The sequence below is a fragment of the Trichoplusia ni genome, chromosome 1 (assembly GCF_003590095.1).
Source record: "Trichoplusia ni isolate ovarian cell line Hi5 chromosome 1, tn1, whole genome shotgun sequence".
NCBI classification, from domain to species: domain Eukaryota; kingdom Metazoa; phylum Arthropoda; class Insecta; order Lepidoptera; family Noctuidae; genus Trichoplusia; species Trichoplusia ni.
The window spans coordinates 18,734,891-18,751,888 of NC_039478.1; the positions used below are offsets into that span (position 1 = coordinate 18,734,891).

At 35.3% G+C, this 16,998-nt stretch overlaps 1 protein-coding gene across 1 annotated transcript; it reads right to left on the reverse strand.

The window, feature by feature from the left end:
• Positions 1–13,658: 13,658 nt before the first annotated feature.
• LOC113497968 lies at positions 13,659–14,363 on the reverse strand. The gene has a single exon (XM_026877822.1). The coding sequence runs from the start codon at positions 14,304–14,306 to the stop codon at positions 13,914–13,916; it is 393 nt and encodes a 130-aa protein (XP_026733623.1). The 5' UTR covers positions 14,307–14,363; the 3' UTR covers positions 13,659–13,913.
• Between the last annotated feature and the right edge of the window lie 2,635 nt (positions 14,364–16,998).

The following is a 16,998-nucleotide window of genomic DNA, read 5'->3' on the forward strand; positions in this document are numbered from 1 at the left end:
AAAGAAATAGAAAAATATGTTTAATGATTTATCAGATTTTTTGCTAAACTCAACTCGTTATTAAAATACTTGACAACCATTACAAGCCTTAAAAGAAAATTAAACTCGGAAAATATACCTTCGTTCGCAGCATCTTCGCACCTTACTCTATGGCAGAACACACGGTGGCAATTCAAGGAGCGACAGACATTATTCAAGTCCACCAAACCGATACGGATCCTCATTCCAGAGCATTCTAAATATTCCCACAGTGTTACCGAGATAACAATAGTAATATCTCATCTTGAGATAAGCTGTACGGTAGAGTTCGCCGCCGTTGACCGGAAGTCGTAACTTTAGCGACACAATACACTGTATAAAATATTACCAACTACTTATTCGGTTAAGATAAATCGTCTCATATATTATTTAGCGTAATAATGGGCAAAGATTAATAATCGTGAGTCAATTTTCAGATGCGATGACTCTTATATTTTTGAAATGATTTATGCCTAACACTTACTACTACACTACACACTAGAAAAAAATACACAAGTTTAGACCGATGAAAATAGGTAAGTATCTAAAACAAAGCAAAATTATTTCATAGCATTCTATCAAAAAAAAACCTATCAAATCCTTAATACGAATATCTTACCAAAAAGGCACTTTCGTGTTTCGCATTGTTCGCACATTAAACTATAAAAGTTAAATTTAAGACATCTCATTCTCGAACCCCAAAAAATACATCGAGTAGGCAGAAAACATTCAACAATAGCATTTACATACTCTTTGGCCCTCACTGGGAGTCCAGGACAAAGAGATAGTGCATCTAAGCCCGCAGTAATCTGTGATTAATGTAGCGCCCCTACAGCTACCAGTGTTGCTTATGACTTTATTATACACTGCTGGCTACCGTGACTTGCTAATTGGATTTTATGGTTTACCGGCCGTCTCGTTCAATACAATTGTTTGAATGGATTCGTTTTTTGGGATGGGTTTTGTTTTGGAGATAAGGAAAATGCTTCGGATTAATTATTTTTAGAAATTATTATTTTTAGCAGGTGTAGAGGGGAGGATTAGCTGAAAGGAAGGCAGGTTAACAATTATATGGAACAATAATCAGTGAACATCTTCATCATGAAAGCCTTTTTCTTGGAGTCGCCTTCCAGTCTTACTGAATGCAGCTAAGTACTAGTAATTTTACGAGGAGCGACTGGTTATATAACCTCCTCAACTTACGTACTAAGGCAACACAATATCCCTTAGTCAGACTTATTGTCAGGCTTTCTATCTTCTGGCAAAGATGTGGAAAATGTGGAAATAACTTCCGGATCCCACAATTAAATTTAGGGCAACAATAAGTTTTTAGTTTTCAGAAACCTACAGTTTCACATCGATATTAATTTTGTTCAAAACACCATTAAGACTTCATGATTGCTTTCCAAATTGCTATTGACATACTCGTATTTATCACATTTTTTATAATTATTAAGATTTAAAAACCCTTCCTTTCGTGTGACGTTACTAGTAATATTTATTCCATCTTCAAATTAAACGCGACATAACAAATCCATACTTGTTGATCTACAAAACATCGTGTAGGAGTAACTGACATATTCAAGGCATATCGCAAATCAAACAATTAGACATTTGTCATACATTATTCCATACATTTTGTAGCGAGTATCTTATTTAATTTTAAGTTCCGTTTCCCGGTATTATCCGTGGTATTTACCGAAGCAATAATTTGTGGGCGTTTTCGAAAATTCAATTACGAATATTTTGGTACGCTCGTAAATTTATTTCGCGAGGCTATCAATATAATTTATTGTTTTCGAGTGTCGTGTTTGGAGCCTCTGTATATCATACACATCTGTGACACGTGGGATATTGAGTGTACTCAACAGCAAAAGTGGACAAAATCTCATTTGCCAAGAAATCAAAGAAAACATCCATTGCTGCAAGGGGCACAGGTGTTAGATAACGAAATAGCTCAATGACAAACTTCTTCTTCACTTTGGAGTCAGTGGCCGGTGACGTAGTTTTATACGACCTTCATACATATTAATTGTGCTGGTTTTCACACGATATGTTCCATCACCGTTTTTATGAAATGATAATTACCTACGTTATAATACGAACAAAAATATAAAAACACGTTCATGCCAGGATTTGAACCTATAACATTAGACTTGGTATACGTGGACATAAACCTGCAATCTCTACTATTACTACAAACTGTTAACGTAAATCATAGTTAATACACGTACCTATATATAAATCTATGGCCAACCGTACCTCTACTTGTCTATAGGTAATATTAATAAGAACTATAGGTACTAGCTTGTTCCGTAATTCTTGTAATACAATTTTATTGATGCACTTTTGTTTCTGACTGTATTCATTCACTGAAGAAGTCACATGACGCAAATAATGGCAGTCAATCATTCTCTCACAGCTTACAATACGAAACAGACAATAAATTTTACACTGAATTAAATCCTGGAGTTTAACAAGTATTATACGACAATTAATGAAATTGTATGAGAGGAATATTATTTCGCGTAATCTGGATAATACTTTGATGTCTATTTATTGGATACTAGCTGACTAAGCAAACGTTGTTTTGCCTAATAAATCATTTCTAGTTGTATGTATTTTTAATGGCACATTATAAAAAAATAAAAACAAAAAATTTCGTCCAAAAAATAAAAAATTGTGTGAGCAACCCTTAAAACTTAGGAGTATGAAAAATAGATGTTAGTCGATTCTCAGACGTACTGAATACGCATATATAAAATTTGGTAAAATCGGTTAAGCCGTTTCGGAGGAGTACGGTAACTAACATCGTGACACGGGAATTTTATATATTAGAAGATAATATTAGTATTCCACTACTGACACACAACGAGATCTACTCTGAAACAAGGCAAAGCGAGTACGACGTAAGTCAATTCTTCATTTATCGTGAAGTGACTGTAATTTGATCTCATTAAAAAATCATCAATTTTTGTATCTGAAGTAGGGTGTAAATTAGAATTTAGAGTTAAAAATTAGAGTTTTAGTGTATTAATAAGAATTTTAATTGCAAAAAAAGAAACAACTCAAAAACATATTACCATCAATCTATTAAGAAAAATTCAATGAAACATAATTGTACGTGAATTATAATGTAATTGCAGTTAATGTTGACCGCATTAAAGCCCAGCTTGTTTCAGGGAATCGTTTTAACCAGATCGTGCGTTTAAAATTTTATTGCTTACATCAATTTTTAGGGTACTGTAGCCAAAGGTTGAAACCGGACCCCAATTATAACATTTGTCGGTACTACGCCGTCAGTCCGTCTGTCCCTCCGCCAGTCACCAGGCTGTATTTCATGAATCCTTGTAGCTAACAGATTAAATCTTTCACACATGATTTATTACTATTGCTAATATTATAAGAAATAAAGAAAAAAAATTGTAGATTTAAAAAATCTATTAAGCATTTGACTATTATTTCAAATGTTATCAAATTCAAATTCCATTCAAATTTTATCAAAATCAGCCAACCCAAAGGACAAGAAAACAAACACACAAACAAACAAGAAAGTAAGTGTATAAAATAATTGGCTAAGCAACGATTGTACATAGATTCACGTACTTTGACGGATAACCACTCTCTTTTCAAAACTTTGTTTTTTTTACCTATTAGTGCGAAACCCTTAGCATCGCGAGTTCGACCCGCAGTTGACCGGTTTTTTTTACCGTTTAAGCAGTCTTTAGATGATTGGTGGTCGGTGTCCGTATCGGGAGTAAATATGATCAATGGGATTATTGGCCTTTATTTATTTGATGTTAGTGTTTCGGAATGGGAAAGGTTATTTATTTTAAAATTTTTTTTGTTTAGTACTTTTGTTTGTAATGTTTTTTTACCAGTTTTTATGTATTAAAATATAGTTTTAAAATTTTAATTTCAATTATTTTATTTATTACAATAAATATGTTTTTAATATTTTTATGTAGTTTTTATATTATGGTGTTTTTATATTTTTTATTAATACACATTTGCAATTAGAAGCTAAGGCTACAAAGATTACTTATTAAATAGTAATTCATTTAATTTATCAAAGTTTGCAGCCTAATATAAACAATTAAAGAATAATAAAAAAGTCACAATCACACACATTAAGACCGGATTCGTCGAAACGAAATTATGTAGTCATCTTTTAGGATTTAGCGATACAAATAAAATGAAAAAAATCCCAATCGTGAATACTTCGGAAGTCAATAAGTTAAGATGTACGGTCGTTATTTCCTAGCAATCGGCTTTTCGACACGATTTAAACTTCCGCGAAAGCAAGATAAAGATGTAAGCGTATGGGGAACATCACTGAGACTTCGAACTTCGATCAGTTTATAGAATTAATGGCACTTCATGGTTTTAGAAAGAGAAAACAGAATCATAAAGTCATCAAAGGGCTTTTCCACGATTCCGATATATATTCAACTTCCGATATATATTATACTATCATCAGCCTATCCAACTATGGTGAAGTCAGCTTTTAGCCCAACCGGCTGCCTACCTGTCCACCTCAACCCGGGCGGCCCAAATTATCGTATTGTCCAGATTGTTGGTGTCAGATTTTCTAGTTTCTTACTGCCCATAACGATTGTTAATGATGCATAAACAACAGCCGGGAAGCACAGTTTTAAGTGCCTTCCGAAATACAAGACAAACCGATGAAACCGGTTTTGTGGAGCACTTCATATGATTGTAATTGTATATTTAACAAATAAAAATACATAAATGAATAAAACACGGCGGAACTCTTTATAATCATCTTAGTAACAAATGTATCACAATAAAGACCAAAGGATAGGTGTTGTTATCAGACTTCATTTAAGACACACGTGAATTTACGTAGTGGAATTACGTAAATTCACATTTTTGTATGCATGATTAAAATTTGGAGGTCCCTAGTTTCAGTAGTCAGTGTAATACAGATACGTTATCACTCTCAGTACAATTATTACAAATTAGCAGTCTGATAGCGCCGCACTCATAAATAAGGCTTCACACATTTTAATTCGTATCTACAAAGGGAGATGCAATCAATGGAATGTTTTAAGAAGGTCCGGGTTCTGATCCATTTTTATGTAAGTCGATATTAAAACGGGATTCAACTTTAACGTATGGATATTTATTGTGTTTTTATCAAAAGTTTTTGTACTTTTAATTATTAGTTTAACTTTCTTATTGCAAGTCAGACCACAAATATTAAAAAAAAATATATGTGTATACGGTGTAGGTACCTATTCAAGTCTACACAAACTTCATACACACACTCATAACATCCCTACTCTATTCAAAATATTTAACGGAATATGAACGGAAGTAACAAGGTTTTCGACAATTTTTATCAAAGTTACAATAGCCAATGCCGACTGTAATAACATAAACATCAAATTCATTCACTTACAAAATCAAAAGTCAGTTAAAAATTAAATTAAATCAAATTTCTTCACTTCTTGCAGGTCAAATTACACTGAACAACACCCCGTTTCGCCCTTAACCTATTAAATAAATTCTACCAAAATAATTACTATACCTACCTACAAAAACATTTAATACTTAATAATCCTTTATAAAAAATGTCCTCACGGATCCCTGCACCTCCAACAATACAAGCCTTTGTCGGCATCATGCCTCGTTACATTTGTAAAGGCTTCAATTTGTAAATGATAAATGTCTGTACAAACGAATAAATAACAATAATTTCACGCTCCAGTATCGAATCACACCTTACTGTACAATTTTGTAATATAAAATATTGAAGGTACACGATATACAATGATTTACTGGGTTAAAAGTGGGCTGTAGTGAGGTCGTCCACCCTTAACCTAGCAACGGAAAAAATAAATGAATGTTAAGACATCAGTGGGTTAATATTGGGATGAGAAATTCGTATGTATGCGATGACCGTTGACGTTTTAGGTTTGTGGTTTCATTTTATAAAAAAGGTGCAAGTTCAATATCAATGCAACTTTTTCATAGTTATAATGAACTTTAATCAACTTTGACACTGGTGACAAAAGGGGAAAAAACTTAGTTAAGAAACTTGGATTCCAAATATTCGAATCCGAAACCAAATCAAATGCCCAAACCTTCCCAATTAATTTAACAAATCTACAAGATAAGCTCAAATACATTTTTCGTACAATTAGAGGCCTTTCATGAAACATAAATAAAAAAGCAATTGGAATAGAAAATTGCTATTAGAATGGAATAGAATAGAATAGAAAACTTTTATCTCAGACAAATGCCCATATTTGGTTAGTGAGTTAGTAACAGTATTCACTTATAATTTATGTCAGTAGGGTTAGTATCTAATTATTTTATTTTATTTTCTATTGTACAGTTCCATTTTAAAAACAAATTTCATTGCAATTAAAAAGAAACACTACATACTAAAAAAATTATTTTAATAAAATTTTACATTTTTAAACTGAACAAAAATTAAACTTTGACCCTCAACACCAATGTTATTGAGACCTTATTTAAAGCATAAAAGAAGAATTAAAGTATTATTTATCACCAACATAATGTCACTAGACTGTATAAATCAATTGAAAGGTCGATGGTATCGGGTGACTTAAATAAAAACTTTTTTGTTTTAATTTTAAGGTGCTTGTATGTGACAATTAAGGCGTCTCCTTTTAATATATGTACTTGTTTTTTTTAATAATACTTATTGGACTTTCTCCTTTATTTTATACTTACTGACATGCAGTTTCTGAGGTTGATTGGGGTTAAAATAATAGCCTAATATCGGTAGCATACTAATAGCTTCCTGAATTTGAATGAAATCCTTTCTTTCTATCGGTAAAATGATTTCATACAATAGTTCTACATCTTATTTAGATTCTTCATTTATTGTCCTTTTTCCCATATAGCGGCCATAACGGGGCACGAGCCCTAGCTTCATCACATTTTAGATTAAAGTTCGCAACAAGGTCTTTGCATGTTGGACCTGTGTTTAAATGTGGGCCCTTAAAATGAGTGGTGTCTTTCTATGAAAAAGACATGGAAGTAATAATAATGTCTTAGAAATTAATTAACTGTTTTACAAATAGAAATGGCCTAGCAAGATCACAATTAATAGGTGAAGTGTTCAGTTGTGTAATTTTAAGAAAAAAACACCAGATGTCATAGAAAATGCATTACCATTGAAAATTTCATCTAGCTTGGTATCATAGCTTGAAAGAAGAAGGCTGGTGTAGACTGACTGACAGGGGAGCCTAAAAAACCGAGTATGTATTTAATTTCAGGATTCATGTTTTGTTAATAACATTATGTTCTGCCTACTTAACAATGTAAAAGGTACAACAGTACCAAATTTCACACAGTACCAAGTTTCCCGGGTTCAACAAGACGCATTATTATCTCGGATGAAGTTCGACTTAACTCAATTTATTTGCCCATTCAGTTATAAACTTAAACGTTTCCTTCGTTTTTTCTTAATCTAAAATATTGGGTCGACTTTTGTATATGTAGCTACTGGGATTCGTTGAGCTGGATAAGAATATAAAAAACATTAATTATTTCTATTACTTTTTTATTTTTTTTTATAATTTTGGATAGTAAAACTAATGCTTTTGCTTATTAGTCAAAATGTTTTGACTTCGGTCACATTTTTTTTTATACATACGTCAATAGCAGACTTCGTATTCGGGGAACTTTAAGTTGCCAGGCTGTCTTGTTCATGTTGAGGAGCTCCGTAATAATATGACATGTGATTGTATCACAATATGTGGTTGTATTTTCTAACTACTTTTTCAATTAGACCTAATTCAATGCCCTACCAATATTAGAGTAGGTATCGTGAAGCTATCAACAAAGAACCACTCATTAGTATTTTTCCAATAGATTATTTAGTAAATATTTGAAAATAAGGAAACAAATTATTAACTCAACAACCTTCTAAAGAACTGATGTCAACATCTAAAGAAGCCTTTTCATTCCCCAGGATAAAACTTAAGGTGAACAACATTGATTGCAAAAAAACATATTTTATCCCCAAAAATGTGTTCGTCCACAATTTTCATCCATATCCACCCACGCTTTATCCTTTAAGGGCAACACACACTGATCTCGTTCCGTCCTTAACATAATGCAGCTGATCGCGATCATATTTACGATGTCCGATGCGCGTGCGCACTTAAACCGCCGCGACTTATCTGTTTCGACGCTACAAATAATTGGAAGGCGAAAAAATGTTCGGGAAAATTATGATCGGTATTTCTTTTGTTTTTTTTTCGATGTCAACCTTTTTTGGAGGTTTTTGAGGTTTTCTTGGTAATGTACGAAATGGTTTTTGTTAAGCGGTAACTGGGCTATTTCTTTGAAGTTCTTATTGTTGAGTTAAATTAAATAATTAGTAGCTGAGGTCAGATATTGTAATCTTAGATTAACTTTGCTATTTATTGATATTTGATTTTTCGTGACAAACTAAAATAGACAATTAACGACAATTAGTGCTAAACTTACTTTTCCACTATACCTACACATTTTTTATCTTAAGGAAGCGACTGAAGAATCGAATTGGTGAATGAAAAAAAATTGTTTGGTACTTTGTAACTCCAAAAGCCGTAAAAGTTTTTGAAATCATTTGTCAAGCAAGCAACCGACACTCAAATGTTTTACCTAAAAACTACACTAAACATATACGCAATATCTCAAACTAATAAAAAACCAAAAATATACCGCCATAAACTTAAAAGAACCAATTTGGACCAATAGGTCATAAATTTGGCAATCCGTATACAATGCTATTGCCGAAAGTATCGAACTTGGCACGATATATCATACAACCGCAGAAATAAATCATTTGGAAACGAGACCCAAAATTGAGACATCGGACTTTATTACCGGCAGAGGCCCTAGCACCAACTCTTAAAGTAATATCACTAAAAGTGTGGGAGCGAGACAGCACTATAGTTTGTAGAGCGCTATCTCTTTCCCACATCTACAGTAAAATTATTTTAAGTTGTGTTGGTATAACTCTGATTGTCTTATATCTACTAATAATAAGGGCATCTGTGTTCTTATTTCAGAGATTTTTTTTTTTTATCTGGGTTTCGGTTGCCAGTATTTTTTTAATGCGGTATTGTATTTTTTGAAAGGTTTTTATTCATGTTTTAAGCCAGTTACATTTATGTATGTTCTGCTCTAATTTTGGGTGAATTTATATTATAGACATTCAAAAAGTTTTATGTGTATTTGTGTTTAAGTCCAAGTTGCCTTAAGGCTTTAATAGAGAAAGTTTCGAAAGACATTTTTTTTTACAAAATCGTCAATGTAAAGCGATTGCTTGTGATGTGACTGCTTCATTAAAAAAAATATGTTTTTGATATTTTTGTTTCTGTTCTACCGAACTCTTAGTAACAAAAAAACAATAGGCAAACCAACAAAAAAAATATTATAACAAAACGTGTCTTGATTCTTATTTATAAATATAACACGACGAAGCCGTCGACAACCATTAGTATAATTAATAAGCCTCTGATTTACGATATTAATTCGATTGAATATGAAATTATAAGTTGTCGATCCACACCTTCGAATCAATAACAAGACAACACTAACAATATTATTGAAAAGGTGTAAGAGAGACATCGCTCTACAACGAGTATCGCTTTGTCCCGCTTACACACCAGCAACAGTCTTGCTCTTAGTTACTGGTACGTTAATAAAAATTGTATCAATATACGAAAGTTATATTAAAGGAAGTTCGATTGTAAATCAATCCCTTTTAATCGGATTGGTTTTATAACTGATCGAGTTAAGCAAGAAGGTTTTTTTATATATAAGGTATTATAATAATTTGCGTGAGGCAGATTTTTTATTATGTATCTATTTAGTAACAATATTCACGCATATTTATAGGGAAAGGATAGTTTCCGACCTAACCGAGACCTTAATCATAAGCTGCTTCGAGAGCAAAGGGAGATCAGTCACTTTATGATAAGGATTATTATAGAGAAGCTGCTACCAAAGAAGACAGCTTTAAACCAGATGTAGGTATACAATGATCTTTCTTCATAAGACAGTAATTACAAATTTACAAGACGTGCAAATGAAAACTAATATCACAAAAAAACACATTTAATAATAATGTTACTCTCGTAATTCTTTAGAATATTCTAGATTAGATTAGAATATTCTTTATTGTACACCATGGAATTACAGCAGTGATTCTTAATACATACAATGTTAGGGTACAATGGCGGTCTTATCGCTAAAAGCGATATCTTCCAGACAACCTTTGGATGGACAGGAAAAATATCAGTATGTACAGAGGTAGGTGGTGCACTATTGTTAAAAACATGTAAAGGTATACATAAACATACATAACATAGAAATAAGAAATAAAATGAATACATACAATAATCAGATAATCAGTGTTTATGATGACTTTAAAGAAAGGAGATGGTCTTTTACCAGTTTTTTAAAGATGCTAAGTGTCTGAGCCTTTCTGATTGATGCAGGGAGTTTGTTCCACAAGCGCACACCTTGCACAGTAAAAGACCTATCGAAGAATCCTGTGGAGTGAGGTGGCATCTTAAGTCGCAAATTTTCCGATGACCTCAGGCATCGTGAATGTGTGTCATTAAGGAACTGGAAACGTTCTTTGAGGTAAATGGGAGTTGAAGGACTAAAAAGAGTACTATAAAGTAATGAAAGAATATGCGCATTCCGGCGAAGGCGAATAGGGAGCCACTTGAGCTTCAGACGAAATTCAGACACGTGATCATATTTGCGTAAACCAAATATGAACCTAATGCAAAAGTTCTGAAGACGCTCAAGTTTATCTAGCTGAGCCTCATTTATATCAAGATAGCTGACATCAGCATAATCGAGGATGGGAAGCAAAAGGGATTCCGCAAGTGCAACTTTAGTGGCAGTTGGTAGAAAGTGACGAAGTCTCCTAAGCGAACCAGCCGAGCGAAACAATTTTTGACCTACCTCTCGAATCTGTTGGCCCCAAGTGAGATTTCGGTCAATGTAAATACCCAGATTCCTGACTGTGTGGCTAATTGGTACTACAGCACCGTTGAAAATAATCTGGGGCAATTGCGACCAATTAATTCGGGAGGTAAGCCTGGAACTGCCCACAACGATGGCTTGCGTTTTCTCAGGGTTAACTATGAGCCCATGGGCTGCACTCCAATCCGAAATTCGTGCAAGATCGGCGTTTAATTTAATTAAACCTTGAGGTAATTCGTCCAGCGTGACCTGCGAGTATATTTGCATATCATCTGCATAAAGGTGGTAAGATGAAAGAAGATCCTTCGAAATATTATTAATAAATAAAGAAAACAGCAACGGAGAGAGAACACCGCCCTGTGGTACGCCAGCATGGGTATCACACCATGAAGAGATTATACCTTCAATGGATATACGTTGCCGTCGGCCGTACAGGTAACTCTGAAACCAATCAACTGCCGTTGGAGATATGTTAAGAGAGCGCAGCATGCCAAGGAGTATATCAAAATCGACGGTGTTGAAGGCATTGCTGAAATCAAGCAAAGCAAGAATCGTCAGCTTGTTACGCTCCATGGCCGCTCTAATGTCATCCGCAATGTTTACTAGAGCAGTTACTGTACTATGTCCTGGACGAAATCCGGACTGGAATGGATTTAGAAGGTTGTTCTTGTGCAGGAAAGCGGTTATTTGATCGTGAACAAGGCGCTCAAGAACTTTGGAAAGGAAAGGTAGAATGGAGATAGGACGATATTCAGAGAAAGAAGCGGGATTGGGTTTTTTGGGTAGGGGAATAATTTGCGCCTCTTTCCAAGCAGTTGGAAAGACTCTAACAGAAATGGAATAATTTAGGATATGGGTTATTACAGGAAGGATCTCGTCCAGGATAGGGAGTATCATTTTGCGGCTGACGCAATCGCTTCCAACAGCGTTAGAAGTAATTGATAAAACGCTCTTCTTCACACCACAAACCGAGAATTGATCAAAGAAAAATTGTGAGTAGTCGGGAGTTGGAAGGGACGAAAGAACATTTAATGTGATAGCCTTGGAAGCCCCATCATATTGGGACGGAGAGCTAAAGTGTAAATTTAATGACTCAAGGTCAACATCCTTAGAGATTGCGTCGTGACGCGACTTTCCCACTCCCATTGTCCTAAGAAACTTCCAAACCTTTGCGGGTTCGCTGTTTTCGACCGATGCATGAATGTGTCGGCGTTGAGCATCTCTACACACCTTATTACAGTGATTGCGGATGGTCGTGTATTTTTCCCAAGTCGTTGTACTGGGCCTGCGCTTAAACCTATTTTTGGCTACAGCTTTCTTCTCTAGGAGGCTTTTTATTTCTTGTGTAAGCCAAGGTGCTGGGAGATGCTTGACTTTGACCGGCCGCACAGGAGCATGATGGTCGTAGAGTGTCATAAGAGTTGCATTAAATATTTCCAGTTTATCGTCTATCGACTCAGCAGCCACCAGATGCGACCAGTCAATGCCAGCAGCATCATCACGCAGGTTGTCCAAATCCATACCACCAAAGTTACGCCGCATCAGGATCGGACGTTTCGCTCTAGGAGGGCGGATTTTGTAGGAAAGGTATATAAGATCGTGATAGGAGAAGGCATCAGCTGAACACTGGCCGTGCTTAGCAACATGCTCGTTAGAAGAGACCAGAATGAGATCAAGAAGTGATGGAACAGAGTGCGGGAAATGATGGGTGGCACCAAGTGGAAGAATTGAAATATTGCACGATTGAGTTGTAGACTTAAAAGTAGAGGATCGTGAATCATTTTTTATAAGGCAGGTATTAAAGTCACCCATAACGATGGTATGACTGTAAGAAGGAGTAAGGTTTTCAAGGATAGTTTCGAAAGAGGAAAAGAAATTGACACGCGAAGAAGGACAGTAATAAACGCCAAGCAAAACCTTTGCACTATGGAGGGTAACTTCTAAAAAGAGATGCTCCCCAGCATTGAGTGGGGGTGGCTGTGCTGACATACTGACGATGGAGAAAGGAATTTGTGCTCGGAGGTATATGGCAACACCGCCACCAACACCGTTTGTACGATCATTTCTAATTAGTTGATACCCGGGTAGGGAATAGGAAGTGGAAGGTAGGCAAGGTTTCAGCCAAGACTCGGACACAAGGATTGCATGGATATTCTTACAATTCAAACTTGCCAGCATATCATGGAAATGAGCCGGAATGCTCTGTGCGTTTATATGGACTACATTCAGATTCCCGGGAACACCAGAAAACTGCGACTCGAGGGTTTCACTTAAAGACGGAATGCTAGTAAAACTATCATTACTCGAAGCTGATAAAAAGGTTTCATCGTCACTAATCGGGTAAGCAAGGGACATATAATTATATTTGTATGTAAATATATCATAAACAATATGAATATATTTAATAGTAGAATAACTATAATAACTAAATAAAATATACAAAACCAAACAAAAAGTCCACCCGCCGGTTCTGTGTTACAATTCTAGTGAAATATGTACATATCAATAGTTTAAATTAAAAAAGAGGGTAGGACTGCCTCACGGCAACACGAAACTGTTAAACTTAATATGTAAAATATAATGACTATGGAACGCAACCGCAGCTCAAAAGCCGTTAGGCCAAGATTGACAAAATAACTTTCATAGACATTACATAGGTGACAGTTGATACGGGAAAATAGTGCTTGTCATAAACTAATTGAAAAACGTAATAACGGTTAAAATCGTTCAACGATAAGTTTTAAAGCATAAAAATAAAGGTAAATGAGAAAACTTTGTCAAATTTTACGTGTTTTGCCATGAAATAAAATCTAATATGAATGAATTACTAAAGTTATGGAATACGGACAAAGTAAAAGGTTACCGTGAAGCAGCCATGCGGACTCGGAATACACCTGCAACCACTATTTCCTAACTGCCACAGCCCGCTTCTTTCGTGGTACAGCAGCAGCGACTATGGCGGGCGATACAGAAGCTGGAGATGTTGCGACGTGCTTGACAGGGCCCTCTGGAGAATCAGCTATCGCAATAACATCTCGTGTGCTGAGAACCCGGCGCTTGGTACCGTCGGCACCCAGTACAAACACCTCGCCTCGCTGTGTCCAGCAGTTGGAGATGCCGAACTTCTCACGTGCCATCATGAAAGCGTCGTGCCGCGTCTTCGTCAGAAATTCTGACAAAGTGATGCCGGAACCCTTCAACTTCGTCTTCTCGAACCAAATCCTATCTCTAACTTCCGCGTCCCTTAACTTGAGGAGTATTGGTCGTGGTTTGCTCCCGTTGTTATTGCGGCCCATCCTATGGCACCTCCGTACGGCAGCAACAGAGAAGTCTGCAATTTTTACGTGCTCCAGCATCACGCCAGCGACCACCTGGGCAGTATCCTCTTTAGAGTGTTCAGGAACACCATGCAGGAGGAGTATTTTTCGGCGACCCCTCATCTCTAACGAGTCAACGTCTCGAGCGAGTGTCTCCATTTGTCCTTGGAGGCAACTGAGGACTTCTGTTACCATCATCCTGAATGCTGCGAAGTCTGCCGCCAAAGTGGCGGCTGAATTTGGAGACTGCTTCAACTCCGCCTCGAACTTGGACATGCGGTCATGAAAACTTTTCATCATGTCGGACATTGACCCCTGTAGAGCTTCCATGATGATAATTGCTTTTAAACTATTGTGGTTTTAAACTATTAATTGGATACCACAGAAACGGCAGGCAGTGAGTGTTAAATGTGTAATTTCATTTAAAACTTTGTGAATAAATAATTTTAACTATTGTTTCTAATTATTTAACACAGAGATCAAATTTCGCGACCACTCTCAGTGCTACCTCCGAGAGAACATCAACAGTTCAACAATACTAGACATCAAAAGGTTTGTTACACTAAGTACGAGTTAGACGCTCAGCGATCGCATTTCGCAGGCTTTGTATAAGGCGATTATTTTATACCATACTGTAGGCGTAAATACAGAAAAATCAGTAAATAAAGTACAGACTTTCATTACTTTTTTTTGTAAAGAGTAATTTTAATTTAGAAATTAAATTTAAATTAAAGATAATATTAAAAAAAAATGCCAATAAAAAAACCTTTCCAAAAGATTTAGTGCATGATAGCCGAGTGGTTGAGATCACCACGCCATAAGCACAGAGCGCGTTTCGATTATTTCGATCCAATAGGACAAGAATTTGTGTGATCCACGAATACTTGTCTTGATTCTGGGTGTCAACCCCCTGCGACGCAGTGATTATAATCCTTAATGCATTAGTCGTCTTAAATAAAACTAGCTGTTGCCCGCGACTTCATCCCCGTGGGTAGAAGATATAAGTTATGATTTATAGCTGCCCTGATTTTTTCACATTTTCCATTGTATCTTCGCTCCTATTAGTCGCAACGTGATGGTTTATAGCCTAAAGCCTTCCACGATGAATGGTCTATTCAACACAAAAATATTTTTTCAATTTGGACTAGTAGTTCCTGAGATTAACGCGTTCAAACAAACAAACAAACTCTTCAGCTTTATATATTAGTATAGAGTATATGTACTAAGGTATATTGACTCCTAAAAAGCGCAATTTTTAACAAGGAAGAAACTATTGTTTCTATCGTCAAGAGAAGTGAGCCTTCTGTACTTATTTTCAGAAATAAAGATGTGTCACGAAGTTATTGCGTGTTTGTCGTATACGTAGTAGGAGCAATGAATTTGTGGATTGTCCTCGACAGAATGTGCCTTATTTTATGATGTGTTTACTCCACGAATTATTCATACTTGGAGAATGAGTAATGTTGTACTAAACTTGGCACTATTGCTATACTTATTTTTTGTGAAAACATCCACTAATATATTTTTGTATTAGCTTTTCTGCAGGTTATGATTTCATTCTCTATTTTGATATTAGTATTAAGTTATTTTTATTTTACGTGTGCACATAGGTATCCACAGATCGCTAGATTTTTTCGCTGTCAAAATTAGGAAATAAAACCAAGACAGCGCACAAAACGAGGAAGAGTTTCGGCAAACAACAACCTTTTAAAAATATTGCATTATTTAGTTTATATTTTTTACAGTATTAAACCCACAGAGTGTTGAAATTATCGTAAACTTTCCAATAAACATTTAATTAATAAAACTGTAACGCTTGTAGAGAACCATAACATACTTATTACACGCCGCTCCAAATTCTATTATTTAAAACAATTTACATATTTATATTTTTGACGGATGAATGAGATGTTAATATTTATGTATGAAAAAAATAATTGGAATGGCTGGTGCGGTTATTAACATATTATTAGTGTCTATTGGCGGTCGTAAATTCTTATGGGATTAGAAACTTGAATATCGATCGGAGAACGTAACGTAAATATGTTTTGTTAGGAATTAATTGGAACGGATGTACAACGAATCGTCACTTGCAAAATTCGATTTTTTAAAGCAGATTTATGGTGTTAAAATTAAAATTATAGTTTCTGGATTGTAAGTGAAAAACCCAGTCATAGTGAACCCATAATTTGTAATTTTGATAACGATTTATTTGTTGTTGTTAACAGGACTTTCTGCAATTATTAGCAGTGCTTTAATTTATTGTTTAATCCAAATATAATTTGACAATGATTGAACAAATGTTAGACCTATTATGAAATTTGAACGCGGATAAGAGGCACGAGCCAATGACATCATAGCCCTGAGTCCAAATGGTTGGTACTAAGAATGACTCAACTTCATTATCAGAACCAATAACCCAAAAAGAATAACAATTTGGAGTAATTTCGACCAATAAGCTTATGACTTTAAAATACAGTCTACTTACCACAACAAAGAACCAAACTACAATCACAAACATTAAAAACGAAAATAAAATCACTCAAAATTATATCAAGGGCTCTACCACCAACTCGTTAAGTCGTGGAAGCGAGACAGAGCACTACACGTTGTAGAGCGCTATCTCTCTCCAACCATGAAACAGACATACTTTATTCAATCCCCAATTAAT

Excerpts from the sequence above, each read along its gene's own strand:
- LOC113497968 (XM_026877822.1), bottom strand. The coding sequence starts at position 14,306 with ATGGGCCGCAATAACAACGGGAGCAAACCACGACCAATACTCCTCAAG.